This window comes from Coturnix japonica, chromosome 1, assembly GCF_001577835.2.
Source record: "Coturnix japonica isolate 7356 chromosome 1, Coturnix japonica 2.1, whole genome shotgun sequence".
NCBI lineage: Eukaryota > Metazoa > Chordata > Aves > Galliformes > Phasianidae > Coturnix > Coturnix japonica.
Genome location: NC_029516.1, coordinates 31,323,728 through 31,339,978, shown reverse-complemented (window position 1 = coordinate 31,339,978; position 16,251 = coordinate 31,323,728). Strand labels below are relative to the sequence as shown.

The 16,251-nt window shown below is 38.6% G+C and overlaps 1 protein-coding gene across 11 annotated transcripts in view; it reads left to right on the top strand.

Moving 5' to 3' along the window:
* The window catches only part of GRIP1 (glutamate receptor interacting protein 1), a 275,417-nt gene that overhangs the window by 204,005 nt on the left and 55,161 nt on the right, over positions 1-16,251 (top strand). For all 11 annotated transcript variants that reach the window (XM_015856447.2, XM_015856413.2, XM_015856439.2 and 8 more), the window contains 5 exons: positions 3,523-3,658; positions 4,557-4,702; positions 7,335-7,418; positions 8,050-8,125; positions 9,469-9,614. In XM_015856447.2, coding sequence (XP_015711933.1) covers positions 3,523-3,658; positions 4,557-4,702; positions 7,335-7,418; positions 8,050-8,125; positions 9,469-9,614 — 588 coding nt within the window. The remainder of the gene's footprint in view (positions 1-3,522; positions 3,659-4,556; positions 4,703-7,334; positions 7,419-8,049; positions 8,126-9,468; positions 9,615-16,251) is intronic.

The following is a 16,251-nucleotide window of genomic DNA, read 5'->3' as shown; positions in this document are numbered from 1 at the left end:
GAATAATTCACATGGTTGGTATCACAGAGATGTGTTGCAAAAATGGTGTTCCTCCATCTGATACTTCATGAGCTGGTTGTTGGGGAGGAAGATACTGTTGCCTAAGCTCATGTCTTCTATTTAGTTTGCCATTAAACAAAAGGCATGTAAACTGAACTCCTATTTTCCTCATAAATTATAAGAAATCTGGAAGAAGCTTCTTTGCCTTTCCTTCTGATGCTGACTATGCTAATGTTGTTAGTGCTGTGGGAGTGCATGTGGGAAAGAACGGACCCCAGAGCCTTCTGACTAATTAGGAGCTTTCTGGTTGGCAAGTAATGAATTATGAGTGAGCTGATACACAAATTATAGCTTTAACCCACAAAAAGTAACGCAGCTTCTTGTTACCTAGAGAATAAAGACTGACCTTGTGATGTTTAAAGATCAGTGCATACGGGTGCCATTGCTTGTTAGAGAGCAGGTAGTAGAGATAAAGTCCCCGTCTTGTTCTGATATTGGGCATTTTGATAATATTCCTGTGGGATTAGTCTATAGTAATAATGTAGGAGTGCAGATAAGTAAACATACAATATATAGCATTAGAAAGAGAGTAATCATGTGCAATTTAAGAAAGCAGAGATGAAAGATGGAGAATGGGATATCAGGTTTAAGAGCTTTTTGTGGGACAGCGGTCTGTCATAAACAAAAATAAATGAGGCAGATTAATTTGTTCCTGTTATGATTATGTTAAAAAGAAAAAAAAGTGACAAAATCTTTCAGGGGGGTGAGCCTAATGAAACTGTTGTATACTCCTAGATGATCTAATCTGTTAGTTAGCAGTGAGCATTCCTCACCACCTTCCTTTGCAGTGCTAATACATCTCTACTGCCTATCTAGGAAGAGTGTGTAGAGGTCATTCTCTGTTGGCAGAGGTATACAGAGATTTGTCAAAATAGATGGTGAGAAGGAGCTAGCCTGGTCATTAATTTCCATGCCAGCAGTTGGAGGGAGCTGTGTAATCATTAGCTGGTTTAAACCATTTCATGGATCATCTGTTCCATAGGTCGCTTCAGGCAGCAGAGTATTTCCCAGCATTGGTTTGCAAACTCAGAACCTATTTAAAAGATTGAAAAACACAGTAGTATTATGGTATGGCAAAAAATTAGGCACGTTCAGTGCATTGTTAATTTTCTCTATAAATGTTCTAGTAAAGTGTTTGTTGAACAAAACTCTTAGCTGGTCCTGAGAATTAGATTGTACTACTGAGAAATTAAAGGGAGGATATGGTTTGGGAGGGAGGGGAGGAGGGGAATTCTCTGAATTGAGATCTCACAATCAAGTAAACTCAGAATAAACAAGTAGAGCACACCAACCCAGCACCTGAGGTTGTAATTTCATCATGGGTGAAACTGTACAGTATTTTAGAATCATAGAAACATAGAATCATAGAATCACAAGGTTGGAAAGGACCTACAAGATCATCTAGTCCAACCGTCCTTGCTTTACCATACCTACAGAAAACCACTAAACCATATCTCCTAGCTCCCTATCCAGACACCTCTTGAACACTGCCAGGAATGGCAGCTCCACTATTTGGTTGCAATGAATACAATAAGCAACTTCTGTAACCACTGTGAATACTTGCAGGTATTTTATAAAACTGAAAATAGTGTTTTGTTCTATAGTGTCTCTTACTGCTATGCAACTTGTCTATATGTTCATATGCAGATAATCACATCTGTTCTTTCTGAACTGTCAGCATGGCCAGATATGGACAAATGTTACTGCGGAAGCTCAGTTGCTTCCAGTTGGTGCTTGAAACTCTTCTGATGCCAGCCAGGTTATATGCATGAGGTGGCTATGTTACTCTCTGAGTCTAAATGGGCAGAGACACATCTTGAACAGTCTCATAGTCTCTTGTAATCTATCTTTTTATAATAAATCTTCCACTTTTGGAATAGTTACTTCAAAGTTAGACCAATCCTTGCTGCTGACTGAGTACAATGCAGATTTTTTTTCTTAATAGGAGCATTATAAGCTTAGGAAAAATTTTACCCAAGCATTTAAGTCGTACTGTACAGTTGTAGAAGTGTGAATAACTGAAGTGAGGTCATCATTGACCAGAATGGAAAGAAAAGCCTGTCAGCTGCCTAAAATGGAGCAGGAACACTCCATAGGGTGATGCCATGTCTGCAACAGATTCAGCAGTTAAAGCAATACTGAAGTTGACAGAATACCAGGCCTTTAGCTCTTCTGAATTTATCCTCCTGCCCTCTGCTGTTACTTCTATATTGGTCAGGCCTGGCAACTGTCATTCAGGGCAGCTGTTCTTCATCTTGAGGACGTGCAATATGAGGTTATCTTCTCAGTCATATGGAAAAGATAATGAAAGACCCTTGCTGCCATTTGTATAGTGCTTATTCTGTGCTTCTAATGCTTATGTTTGAACATACATACCAATGAATGCAGTGAACTTGCTAGTTTCTTGAGTAGCTCTTTGTCTCATGCTGCAATGGCAGGATTGCTCATTCATTGCAGTGCTGATATACTGTAGTTTGCAGCATTTACTTGATGCTGTTTATATCTGACCACCTAAAAGCTCCATATTTGCACTGAAAAGGAACCAGAAAAATGGATGATCCTTCTGGAATGTCATCATTTTCAGGATCTTTAGTACTCAATATATTTTTTCCCAGAACATCTGGGAAGCTGATGGTTTTAATACATCTTCCCTGGAAACACCAGGCATGAGGAATGAATGTCTCATGGCTCCAATATGGATGCAGCTGTGCATGCGTACATTGGCATATCCAGCCACCTGAAATAAGGCCGTTTCTTTTTGAGTGCTCCAGGTGGTCATTGCAGAGGGCCTGCATTTGTTGAGCTCTGTGAGAGTAACTTGGCATTTTCAGACAATGCCAAGTAGGCAAACTGTGGGAGAGGGCGTCCCAGATAGCATGTGACTATGGAAGACCTTCACGTACTTTACACTTGATCAGCTAACAGCTCAGTGTTAGTCTTTGTAAGAATAAGCAATGAAACTAATGCATTTAATCTCCATCTGGATTCTTATATCTTCAATTCTTCTGATTTTCACCAATGTCTGCAAGTGTCCTCAAACTGAGTCTGATGTTTTCTAGTCTTGTTACTGTGTCTTTTACCCTTCTACATAGTTATAAGCTGAAATACTTTTTAAAGCATAGAAGCTCATAAGAAGAAACAGAAAATGAGAAATATTTTAAAATGTGAAACATCTACTTTTAGTTTAAGTGTTACTGGGCTTTGTATTCACTGGCTGTGTATACTACACTAGAACACTGGTGCAGTTTTAATAACCTTTTACAAACTGTGTGTCTTGGATTTATCTATATACAAAACCTCATAGACAGAAATTGTGAATTGTAACACTAAGAATCTCCAGACGTATGCATTATTTCTTATGAACATACACAATTATTTTCTTGGGAAGTAGATGACATTTTAGAAAAGCAACATCTGTGTCATTATTTAATTGTAATAGTGCCAATAATTTTCTTTCAACAGAGGAATTCAAGGGCTCGACGATAGTTGAATTAATGAAAAAAGAAGGCACTACTCTAGGGCTTACAGTATCAGGTGGAATCGACAAGGATGGGAAACCAAGAGTATCTAACCTTCGTCAAGGAGGAATCGCTGCTAGGTAACCACATTTCAGGGTACAAAATACATTATAAGATGTGAATGCTTCAGGAATACATACTTCATCAGAAAGGTCACTAACGAATATGTGATTGTATGCATCTGTAGTGGCAGGCCATCAGACCAGAGAAACTCAGAACTGGCAACAGCTGGTCCCCCTCTTCCCTCAAGGCTATTTTCATAAAAGCTAGAATTACCAGTGAGGTATTTAAAAGTTATCAGGAGACTAATTAAGTTTCTTCTAAATTATAGAAATTTGACTTCTTCTTTTTTTTTTTTTTTAATTTTGAGGCTAGAAGTAAAACTGAAAACCTAACCATAATTCTACCGTAATATAATAAACGTGGTAGTTCATCAGCTTGTTTTAAGATTATAAAGAAGTCTAAAGTCATAGCTGCCTTGCATACTGCAGAGGAAGATGAAATGCTGTTATACATGAGCAAAACAGGTCAAGAGATAAAGATCAAGTTAAATCATTCCAAGTAACTGAGCAGAACATATGCTTTTGGGCTGTGACCTGTCTCCTGTAGCTGTGATGTTGACTATGAAGGCAACTGTTGTCTGAAGAATAGTTCTGGAAGTATCCCAAAGATGGAGAGATAAAGATGGGGAGTTGTTTTCCCATATCCTTTGCTTAAACCAGCCAAACAATCTAATTCCTATACTGTACAGCTGTTGTTTTTTTTTTACATCAGAAATTAATAATGCAACAATGTTCTTTTAATATTTAACAATCCAGACTAGCTTAAGCTCTTAAAGGCCACTTTCTGTTTGAAAGATCAACTTGTTCTAGGCTAGATGAGTAGAAAAAGCTGTTTCTTGCCGTTACAAAACAGTAATTTAAGGTAATTACTTCAGTCCACCAGATCAGTCTTTAAAGAATATGTACCTTTTCCTAGGAGTGACCAACTGGATGTAGGTGACTACATCAAATCTGTGAATGGCATCAACCTGACCAAGTTTCGCCATGATGAGATCATCAGTCTGCTGAAGAATGTTGGCGAGAGGGTTGTTTTAGAAGTGGAATACGAGCTTCCTCCAGTCTGTAAGTAAAAGCAGAGCAAACTGAAACCAACGCAGAATAACAGATGTGTTGTCAGCACTAAGGTGGATGTGGTGGTGGTCTTCTTTTGCTAGTGATTTTCTTGTATTTTTTTCCTCTGTGTTATTACAGAATGTGGAAGTGATACAAAAAGCATTGGCAGTACAGGGGGATGCTCTCAGAGGTGCTCTGAGCATTAGGAGCATAAATCTACCACTTGCAACAACTTCTGCTTTCTCAGAAAAACAACATATTTGGGGGGTTTTCCAGTCACTTCTAACATCAGTATTAGGCAGCATCTCATTTCTGGGGCACAAGACCCAGTGGAGTAGGCTACTGCATAAATTGTATTAGTGAAATGAAGACTTCTTGTTGAGCAGGATTGTCTTCAGAATGCAAATATAAGTTGACAGTAAAGTGAAAGTGCGCTATTGAGTGTCTTCCTTGCTTCTTGTATTTGCCCTTTCTTTTTGTGTTTATGTCTCTGGCACAGTGGGAGAAAGTCAGTAGGAATTGAGACTCTCAGATATTAAATGGAAGCCTGAATAATGGTAAGCTGGAAACCTGGGGCCTAAAATGAAGGAGTAAATGACAGGTGGCAACAGGGGGCTGAGCCAGAAACCTTTAAAAGTGCGCGTGTCTTTCATGCTGCTCACTGGAGGGGAGGAGATGAGGTTATCTGGTGCTTGGCCAGAAGAAAACTGCAAAGCCAACTAGGAAGCTCTTGTATCCTTAAATAAAGACTTTGATTGCAATAGAAGCCAAAAAAATCCATCGGTCTTTTTGACAGTGCTCAGAAGAGAATGAACTCCCCACTGCTTTGTAGCAACTGGAGAGTTAGTCTAATTACATATTTGGTTGCTTTTACGACCTCCTGTCAATCGCCTTAACATTTGGAATGTTCTTCGTTCATTAGCGTGTGCCTGTGGTAAGGGAACTTCCTGTTCAAAAACAGTGTTTGAGGTGATGAAGTCAACTGAATTATTTTGCTGGAGAACTATTTTGCTAGAGATGTAGCTGTCATATGAGAATAATTTGTTTTGCACTCACTGAAATAGGCTTCCTTCGTTTTCACCGCTGTTGGCTGATGTGCCACTCTCATTTACAGAAATGGGAGTTTGCAACAGTAAATTAGAGTAGCAGTCATAATCTTTTTGACAAGTCCTTGGAACTTCTGATCCCTTCATACCAGCGTGGCTAATAATGTTGGAGATTATCAGCAGTTTAGTTGTTTCTGTTAAATCTGATGAACAAGCTAGACAAAGTGACTTCTTGTAAACACAAGTTTTTTGGTAGGTGGTACGGTGAAGACCTGATACCTCCTTCCCTGCCCCATAATGAAGTTCTACTGCTTTTATCTCAGCTCCCTCTCAGAAAGAGGGCTGTTTTGATTTCTGAGTGGGGAAATGTCAGTACATTAATAATGATGGATTACAGCTGGCTGAGCACTAGTAATCCCACTCTCCCTAGTGCTTCCTTCCCTGGCTGGCACTGCTCACTGCAGGATGATCCAGCTTCTATTTTCAGCACAAGCTACCTCAGCATTTCAAACTGGAACATGAGCTGTCTGCCTTGCATCTACCTCTTGTTGCTAGCAGCTAAGGGCTTTTTTCACTTCTCAGGCTGAGCGCGGTGTGGAAGTACAGCTGCCTGAGTAGCTTCACTGCTGAAGTGGAAGGATGCTGTGTGCCCTTCCTCACTGCTGAGCTACATGGCTTGACTGTCCCCAGCATAGGGCACAAGCAGACAGCAAGTGCAGGTACAGCTTGTGCTGTACACTGGGCTACTTTCAGTTGATAGAGATAAAAGCAAGAGTTGTCATCTTCTCTCTTTTTCTATCAGTGAAGAGTTTCTAGCTGAAATTGAACTGTGTGAATGTTGATAACACCATCCCGACATTTGAGCTGTAGCAGAAATTACAGCAAGACAAAGCAGTGCTTTGGAGAGACTTCTTTAGCTTGTTTTCCCAAGGAAATAAGATTTATATGATTTCACAGGCTTGTTTTTCTGGTTCCCTACAGTAACTTTACAATTTTCTGGCTATAGTTAATCAAGTTTAATGGGGGTTGAAAGACTCCCCCCCCAAAAAGTACATTCCTGCATGTTTTATGAAGGTAGGCACTTGGGCAGAAGGGTCCCAGAGCAGGAAGCACCCCAAGGGAGAGGCAGGAAGAGCCAGGGGGGTACTGCTGCTCTTTGGGGCCACACATGGGCTGTCAATGTGCACTTTGTGGCACTGTTACAGAGACCTGGGAAACTGGGGCATTGCAGGACATAATATCTACTAATTCTTCCCCTCACAGAGCACTCATTTTATACAGTTGCTTTCTTTTTTTTTTATCTTTGTGTGTTGTGCGGTTTGGTACTAGATGGTCTTTGAGGTCCCTTCTAACCCAAGCCATTCTTTGATTCTATTAAGCCCATTAAAAATTTTGACCTGCAAAGCATCTGGCACAAAACTATCTCAAAATGAAGTGTGAGCTTTAATGACACATCTTTGGTCTGACTGTTCTGTAATAGAATCCAACTGTATGGCCACAAATAAAACAGCTCACTTGGTTTGGAAAAGGTGTAAATCTATCTGAATAATAATAATAATTAATAATGATGTGGGTTTTTTTCCTTTTTTTTTTAGCTGTTCAAGGAACAGGTGTCATCTTCAGAACTGTGGAAGTTACTTTACATAAAGAGGGGAACACTTTTGGCTTTGTAATAAGAGGTGAGTTACTGAGTGTGAACACTAGTTTCGAAACCAGCAAAAGAAGCAATAAGATTCCATAGCGCTTAGAAATCATTTCAGGTTTTGTGACTTATAGTTTGTTAAAAAATCTCTGTGATTCATGTATTACTTCTTCTGCACATTAATGTACTGCTTCTACGAGCTGCTCTAATTTTTGTTTATGGGACAGCAGTAATTAATCCTCTACGCCACAAGAACAAGAACAACTTCATTTCACACCAGATTCTGGTGCCACCAAAATCAGCAGGAAGTTGTTCAATACACATACATGAAGTACAGGTATTTTTTTTCTCAGCACAACAAACATTACAGAGGAGTAATTCTTTACAATGAGATCAAATTTGGAGAGTAAAGTTTCTAAGAAAGTAATATACTCTTAGGAAGAGACACTCTGCAGAAACGTTGTATAAAGAATCATCTGTACTGTACAATAAGTTGATTTTTTTTTTCCCAATAAAAATCATGGAAGGTTCATATTAATTTCTTCGTCACTTTTTGCTCTTTTTAGCCCACATGTAAGTGTGCAAACTGCAAACCTTATCACTTGGGAATGAGCTTTCATAAAATGCATAAAGTGAAGGTGTGCTTTCTCTCACTTTCCTTTTCCTAGGTGGAGCACATGATGACAGAAATAAATCTCGTCCTGTTGTAATAACATGTGTTAGACCCGGGGGGCCTGCTGACAGGTACAATTCATCTTTCCCTGTAATGCAAGTGAAAGAGAAATAGAGAAAAGTGAATTATTTGGGATAGAAAGATGTGAAATAGATGTGTTCAAACCTGTTGCTTTGAAATTTATGCATTTAATTGCAGTAATAACAGTAATAGGAAACCACGGTGGCTCAGCACATCACAGTGTGGTGTGAACTTAATTTAACAGAGCATCTTGCATGTTCCAAGACTACTCATTAAACACTTGCAAAAATTAACCTAACACTGTTAGAAGAAATCTCTGCAATAGGTCAGAGCACGGTCTTTGCAGCCTTCAAACAAGTGCTGAAGATCTTAATTATGCTTTTTATATGTGAGCACCACAACCTTTTTCTCTTGCACTCCAGAAAAATACTTTTATGTCTTTGGTTGTTGTGCTATTGTTTTAAGGTCTTTATTGATATCCGCATATAAGTTCATGCGTGACTTCACCTGGAAAACTTCTGAGTATAGATGTGTGGTTTGGCCCAAATAAAGTATTTTTATGTAATATCACCTACGTAAGGAAAGAATATTCACTTTGTGTCTGTGTGTGATTCATATTTTCAAAAAATCATATTTCTGCTCTTAATTCGTTAAAGAAATTGGCCATTGTTTTAGAGCAGCCTGCTATTCTGTAGCTTATGTTAACATTTTTGCATCTGGAAACAGTAGTTGAGAAGTAAATGTTTCAAGAGAGCTTTTGCCTTTTATCCTTCCCCTTCCTCCCCACTTTTATTACCCTTGCTTTCTTGTTTTTCTCCCTCATTCTTAAGCTGGCAGTGTTAGTACTTCACTTTCTGTTATGTTATGAGATAAGCCTAGGAGACAGTGAACATTTATAGACAAATTGCTTTTGGGTAGGAGGAAAAGAAACATGAAACTATCCAAGTAGGGGGTATTTTGAAGAAAAAGAGAAAATGGGCATTCATATTTTGCAGTCTGCTTCTTTTCTCACGTGTTTTTAATACCTTGTATATGTTTCAAGGAAAATATCTGAAAATATCAAAATAGGTGTCTGTGTGTGTATGAAAGAGGAGTTGTGTGGACCAAGCAGAAACAAAGCATATGCTGAAGCAGGAGCTATACTTGGTTGTTATTTAACATGACTTGATTATTTAGCTGTGTGTTAAGCTGTTTTCCAGTCGCTGACTTTCCAATTAAAGCAATTTCCTTTCCACTGTGCCCTCTGAACGTTCTCACTGTCAAAGTAAATGCTAAATGTTAAGGGGGATGAATGTCAAGAGAGGGTGTGAGAGAATTGCTTTTCATAAATGGGTATTATCTCCAAATCAATTTGTCTTATATTAATAAAGATAATTATTTTATTTCCCTTCAGAGAGGGCACAATCAAACCTGGTGACAGATTGTTGAGCGTTGATGGGATCCGACTGCTTGGAACAACACATGCAGAAGCTATGAGTATTCTCAAACAATGTGGACAAGAGGCAACTCTGCTGGTGGAATACGATGTCTCAGTAATGGGTACGTTCAGGAGTGGGACTTCGGTTGTGGGAACCATCTGTGCTGTTTTGCTGCCTGTTCTTGATGAGCTATGTTAGAATTGATTGTGACTTATTATGCTCCTAGCAGCACTGATATTCCCTTCTACATCGTGTCATTAATCTTGGGTTCATAAAGAGGTGAGCAGTATTTTACTGCAATTTAGCATTCTGACGTGGTTTGTAGAGTGAAGCCGTAGCATGGATTCTAGCAAAGTAACTTTTCCAGTGACTAACTTATAATAAAGGTTAATGAAGTGTAAGGATTTCTGTTTCACACAGAAGAGGGTTTACTTGCCCTTACAGGAATTCTTTTACCTTTTGCCATTGCAATTTAGCGGCCAAGCCATTATAAAAAGTCACAGAAGTGCTGCGTAGTGGGGAAGAGTTGTTAAGAAATGTAGAGATAGCAAGTTGTGATTTGATTAATGAACTTGCAGTTCATACAAACTACTGTTGAACTTACCAGTGATATTCAAGGATTTCTGGAAGGTGAAGGATTCACAACAGTTTTGGGAATTAGATATTTACACGTGACTGTGGAAGGCATCATACCCCTTCCTTTTTTGCAAGGCAGAAAATCCTTGGCAGGAAGAAATAGAAATACTCATTGGTCAGACTAAAGCATTTCTTTTCTGGTTGGAGATCTTTCTCTTCTTTTCCTCCTCCGTTCCGCAGTCAGATTTCAAGTCTAGTAGAAAATTGGCCTCATAGGAATTTCTGAAATAGTACTGTCAAACTTCAAAGCCTTGGGAAACATTGGTACTTAGAAGAATGGTATAAGATATTTGTTTATTCTAGAACAGCTCTCTTTGTTCTTTCCAAGACATGTTTGTTTTTTTTTTTCTTTTATTATAATATATATATTTGTTTACTTAACTACCCAGAATGGAGTGACAGTTCTGCATGACATCTAGCAGGCAAGATTCATGTCCAGAAACATAGTATAGATCTGTGTGTGGGCAGGAAAATGCCTCTGTGGAAAATGAAATGCAAGTGATCTTGTAACCTGAAGAAGACTAGAATTCAGGTGTTTTTAGTTGTTTCTTCTTTTTGTTTGGAAGATGGCAAGTGACCAAATGTTATCTATCGCTGAAGTTTCAAACAGATTCTTTGTACTCCCCTTCTCTGAAATAGAGATTTCACTGAAACGAATCCCCAGCTTTAAACAGCCAAACTTCCCTGTTAGGCCTTTATTACAGAAAAAACTCCCATCCTCATTCTCTTGTATAGCTCAGAGAGAGAGCCTCAATTTCAGTTAGGATCTTATAGAAATCTTTGCAGGTTTGCATGGGGAGAAAACCATTTGATGGAAAGCTCTGTTGTGCTTTAGATTGTACATTGTGCAAGGCAGAAACCTTCTTTTCTGTGATATTCAAATAGAGCTCAATGCAGGAGGATCTTAGCTGAGAACCGTGGGCTTACAACTGTGCAGGCAGTACCTTCCTATTCATCTCTTAACGTTATTCTCTCTATGAATGAACTCTGCTGCCTCCCTTTTGTTCTCAGCAACAAATCTTGATTTTTTGTTCATCTGAGGCCGTTTCATAGAATCGCAGAATCATAAAATGAATTGGTTTGGAAGGAACGTCAGAGATCACCTGGTTCCAGCCGCCTTCCATGGGCAGGGTTGCCACTCACCAGCTCAGACTGCCTAGGGCCCCATCCAGCCTGGCCTCGAGTGCCTCCACGGATGGGGCATCCACAGCTTCTCTGGGCAGCTGTGCCAATGCCTCATCACCCTCTCAATGAAAATTTTGCCCCTGGCATCTAATCTAAATTTCTCTTTTCCTCCTACCTTGCTGGTGAGTAATGCATTATCCTGTGGAAACTGAAGGAGGTAGAACAACATGAGGCTTGTGGAGTCAGAAAGAAAAAAGGAGAAGGGAACCAAACGCTGGGAAATGTATGTGATAATGTTCTGCAATGTCCGTAATAAAAAATAAGGAGGGATCTGTTAGGCTCTCTCTCTAATAAGTTATGATTTTGTTACATTTTATCAACCTCCCAGCTCTTTTATTACTTTTTCCAGTGTGTACACCATGTGTAGTTTTCCAGTGATATCATGACAGTTTTCATTGGGAAACTTTATTTGCTTTTTGCAGTTACTTTATGAGTAGACCATGTCACAGAGACTGAAAATCACTCATCCTATTCTATTCTAATCAAATAGCATTGACAGAAACAAATTTAATAATTTAGCCTGCTAAGAGTAAAGCAACAATTCAAAAGTTCTGTAGGAGTGTGGTTCATTCTACAGGATCCTCACAGTATAAACTTTCAGTAGAATAACTTACTCCCAGAGATGCGGTTGTACCATCATTTGCTTTAAAATCTTCTCTTCTGTTAGAAGATGGCTATATCCTATAAAACGACATTTCATGTGACCAGAACTGGAAAGAGCCATAAAATATATTCTGATAGCATGAAATTGGAACTTAATTTGGAAAGGTTACAGAAGATGAAGAAAATAATCCTGAGCTATTTTTCAGCTACAATTCTGTGGTGTGTCGCTGACATTTATACTCCTGTAAGCATAAGCCATTTCAAAGGTGCTGTATTTCTCTAAGTTTTGTTCCTTCTCTTGAAGTCTTCAAGTGGTTGCTTTGGAAGCTTGTATACTTTATTGGTTCTGGAACTGAGACAAATTTGAGGGGGAAAAAAGCATCAAGGGGTTCTGTGGAGGATATATAAGTGCATATATAATGTAGGAGATGAGGCTAGTTCCACCAAATTCTCTGTGGCTACACTTGTGTTTGCTTATATATATCCTGAAGTATCTTGCTCAACTGGGTCCTACGAAGTGTACTTGTCAAACTTGGTCCCTGGAGAAAGGAGGAAAACAGAATTTCTGAGGAAATCTTTTATAACTAGTTGGAAGCTACATTTGCAGTTGTGGTAGTCTTCCATATGTGTTTCTGTCTTCTAAAATACCTCCTCCAATCATAAGCAGCATAGTTACTTCTTCTCGGTACTATAGGAGACCACTTGCATTTTTTTCATTCTGTGAAGCTTTAATAATACTATACTTCCGTGGGTGCATAGGAGATGGGTGTGATGAATTGCTCTAATCTACCCCTCCATATGAATTTCATAATCTCTTATATCATAGAATGGATAAGCTCTATATCACACTTCTCTAAGAAACTGGGTCTTCCCAATAAGAAAGTGACTGCAAGTGACTAATGTATATCAACTGCAATGGTAATAATAAGCTGCAAGCAGTGGTTCACATCGTCCCTGTGTAAAATGAGAAACAAAAGTTTATCGCTACACTCATGTGGAACTGGAGAAAATGCAGTTTACCTTCAGGTTTTCCAAAAGCTGCCATGATGCAGCTGGGTTGTCCATAGTCTCTGTAATCAAGGTTGCTTGGACATCTGTTCGGTTAATCTTCCATATTTACCCTGAAAGGGAGCCTTCAGGGAGGTTCAAAAGTAGCGGCTGCTTTGAGTTTGAATTCTGTCCCACAACATTTTTGCATAGCTCTAGTTCATCAGTTGCTGCTGTTGAGCCTTCTAGCAATCTGCTTTTTAAATCTTGAATGTTCTTGCTTGGCTAATCTTTGAATTAAGGATCCTGTAGTTAATCAACACTAATAGTTATTGCCAGAACTTCGGCACAAAAATAGGGCTTGTTGTTGTTTTTAACTACTTGCATCTGAGAGACACGAAATCTTTCTGTCTCATCTTCTCACCTTTCACTGGGTGTTTCTTTGTACAAGCCACATGTGCCTGTAATCTTCAGGAATGAAGGAACATATTGCTCATTCTAATTCCATATGTTAATCTGGTTTATTTAGCAACTCTTGTACTTGTCTGAGCCAGAATAGATTTACTGAAATGAGTCACCCTGTAATTGTTCTGTGCAAAGATGGTCAGCTGACATTTCAGTCCTAAGTTACCAGCATCACGCTGACATAGAGCTACTCACTTTTAGCTAGAACAGCACCCTCGGTTTTCTGAATTCTACACTTAACCATTGATACAACTTTACAGAATGGGAATTATTCATGCAGTCATTCTGTAGTAAATCTGACAGCAGTTTGACAAAGACATTCCAGCTTTTTGCATCTTTAATTTCAGCCATTTGAAAAGAAAAAAAATAAATAAATAAATAAAAAATTGTAATATTTATACAAAATACAAAAATTACAATACAAAATATTGTAATTGTAAAAATAGTAATTGTATGAGACTGTATTTACAGAAATCTGCCTCAGCATTCAATAATTCTGACAAAAATTCGATGCCTGATAAGTAGAGTAGTAGGGGAAGGAAGCTTGCGTCAGATGATGTAGTCTGTGATCCAATGTAGACTTTGAGTGATGAGAAAGGTAGAAGAAAAACAGACTGTAAGGGCTGTCCCTTACATTTCATAAAGCAATATAACTCAAGCATAACCAGAGCTGTGGAGACCTTTAAGTGTTATTGAGTTTTACAAGACCAGAGAAAGGGAGCTCCAGAGACTCCAAGGGCAGACTCATGATCCTCATAAACGTTGTAAATGTTGCAAGACCTTGAAAGCTAGAGGAAAGAAAGGAAGCCTGTAGTCTTCCACACCACCTTTTCTTTCTATTTTTTATAAACCTTAAATTAACATTTCCTTTGTCTCTTACAAGTCTTTGACAGAACACTTAGTTGCTGTACTCTAGCACTTCACTGCGCCTGCAGGTCTCCTGACTGCCACAGAGAGATGAACCTACATCCTTTGAAATTCTAAATATAAATTAGTTAAACCTTTAAAGAACGGTTCCTGTCTCGTGTTGCTCTAGAGACAGATTGAGTGAAAATTTGTGTGCAAAGCAAAGGTCGTAATAGATGTAGCTGAAGTACTATTATACTTCAAATACTGCTGCACAAAAATGTACATATATTATGCCAGAAGACAATGATTGAGGGTAAAAATTTGAGTGCCAGTTGGGAAACATCAGGGCTCAGATTGTCTGCTCAGTCTTTGTCCAGCTGGGTATGAGGATCTCAAGGAAAAAATCTCAGTGGCCCAAGGTCATTCTAAATTTCTTGTCTCTTCCTTAAGTTGGAAGATGACATAGACATCCCGCCCTCCAACACCTCCGGAACTATCCACTGACATATGACGAGGAAAACCATATTGAGTTTTTTTTTGTCTCTCTTGGAGGTCAACACACAGTTCATGTTTGTGTTGTGCAAACTAAGCACATATTTAGATCTTCATGCTATGGCATGTTAATCTCTCATCTTACTGTGTACGTTCCTTGTTTATCAGATGCACTATTTGTGCTCTCTAGTGTCAGCGCTGTTGTGTTTTCTGACTTAAAAGATTGCTTTTTCACAATAGTAAGTGGGTTATCCCCTTAAACTCTTCATCTCATGCTGCTACCAAACACAATACGTACTGACTTTCCTGAATCTCATCTTTGCTATAAGCAAACCACTCGGGCATCAGTTTCTGCTTGCTTAACATGCTTTAATCTATTGATAGCCATTCCTACTAGAGGATTAAAGAAATAAAGGGAGACTCATCGTGTTTTATAAGTATTTCATAAATCTTACAGATATTTCTTTCCTTACAAACTTCTTGATCATCCCTAAAGAGGAATAAATGGAGTTTAGGAGAGCTGTACTAGTACAAATGACTCTAACAGCACCAATTAACATTTCTCTCTAGTGCTTTTGAAACCATGGACTCATTAAAAGCAGCTTAATAAACATTGCTCCATACAGAAGAAAAAACTTGAAAGGTGAGATGAGATGTCTCTGTAACTGAAAACAGAAAATACAATTTAATTGTCATAAATAGCTAGGAAAAGGCGTTAGGAGCATTCTCTTCCAAGTTCCACTTCTTGTATGAAAAGCAAATTCTGCATTTGCTTGCTGGAATACTGGCAATGGACAAATTTGTCTTCAAAGACATGTCAGGAAGATGAATCCTATACCATTTCATAACAGGCGTTCATTAAAGTAGAGTCTTCCTAATCTGTCGTGCTATTTCCCCACAAAGCATGTGGTCTGAATCTCTAGATGTTAATTCAAGAGTACAGACACTCAAAAGGAAGCAGCCTCTGCTTCTTTTAGTAAGCATTTTAAAACAAGCAATAGGAAAACAAGCTGTGTTCTCCATCACCCCTGCTGCAAGAGGAGGAAAGGAGCTGATAAACCTCATTTGTGTTTTTCTTTCTGGTTTGTTGCTAAAAAAGCTTTTCACTATATATTTAGTTAGTGATGAGAAAAAGATTGATCAAATCATTCCACACTGCATGAGGACTATCCAGGTGTGCCATGAAATGTTTGAAAGAATTACCATCTCTGCTACAGGGTCATGCCTCTGGTCAGGTGGAAGCTAAGAGGTCCTTCATTAAGTTGGCTTTTCTGTTACTTAGTATGCTGGTCAACAGCAGTCTAAGCAGAATAATGACGTAACCTGATTTGTACAGCTATTAAAAAAAAGAATTGAGCAGGTAGCTGAAGTACTTAAATTCAGAGTGCAGGTGTGAAAGTTTTACAAAGAGGATGATAATTAAGCTTCCTGGAGATTAAAGGATCTTCTGGATGTACTATGCAATTCAATGCAAGAGTAACTTGGTAATCAGAAAAAAAATCCAATTAAAAAATTCAACCTTAGATTTTGCTTAGTGGCTT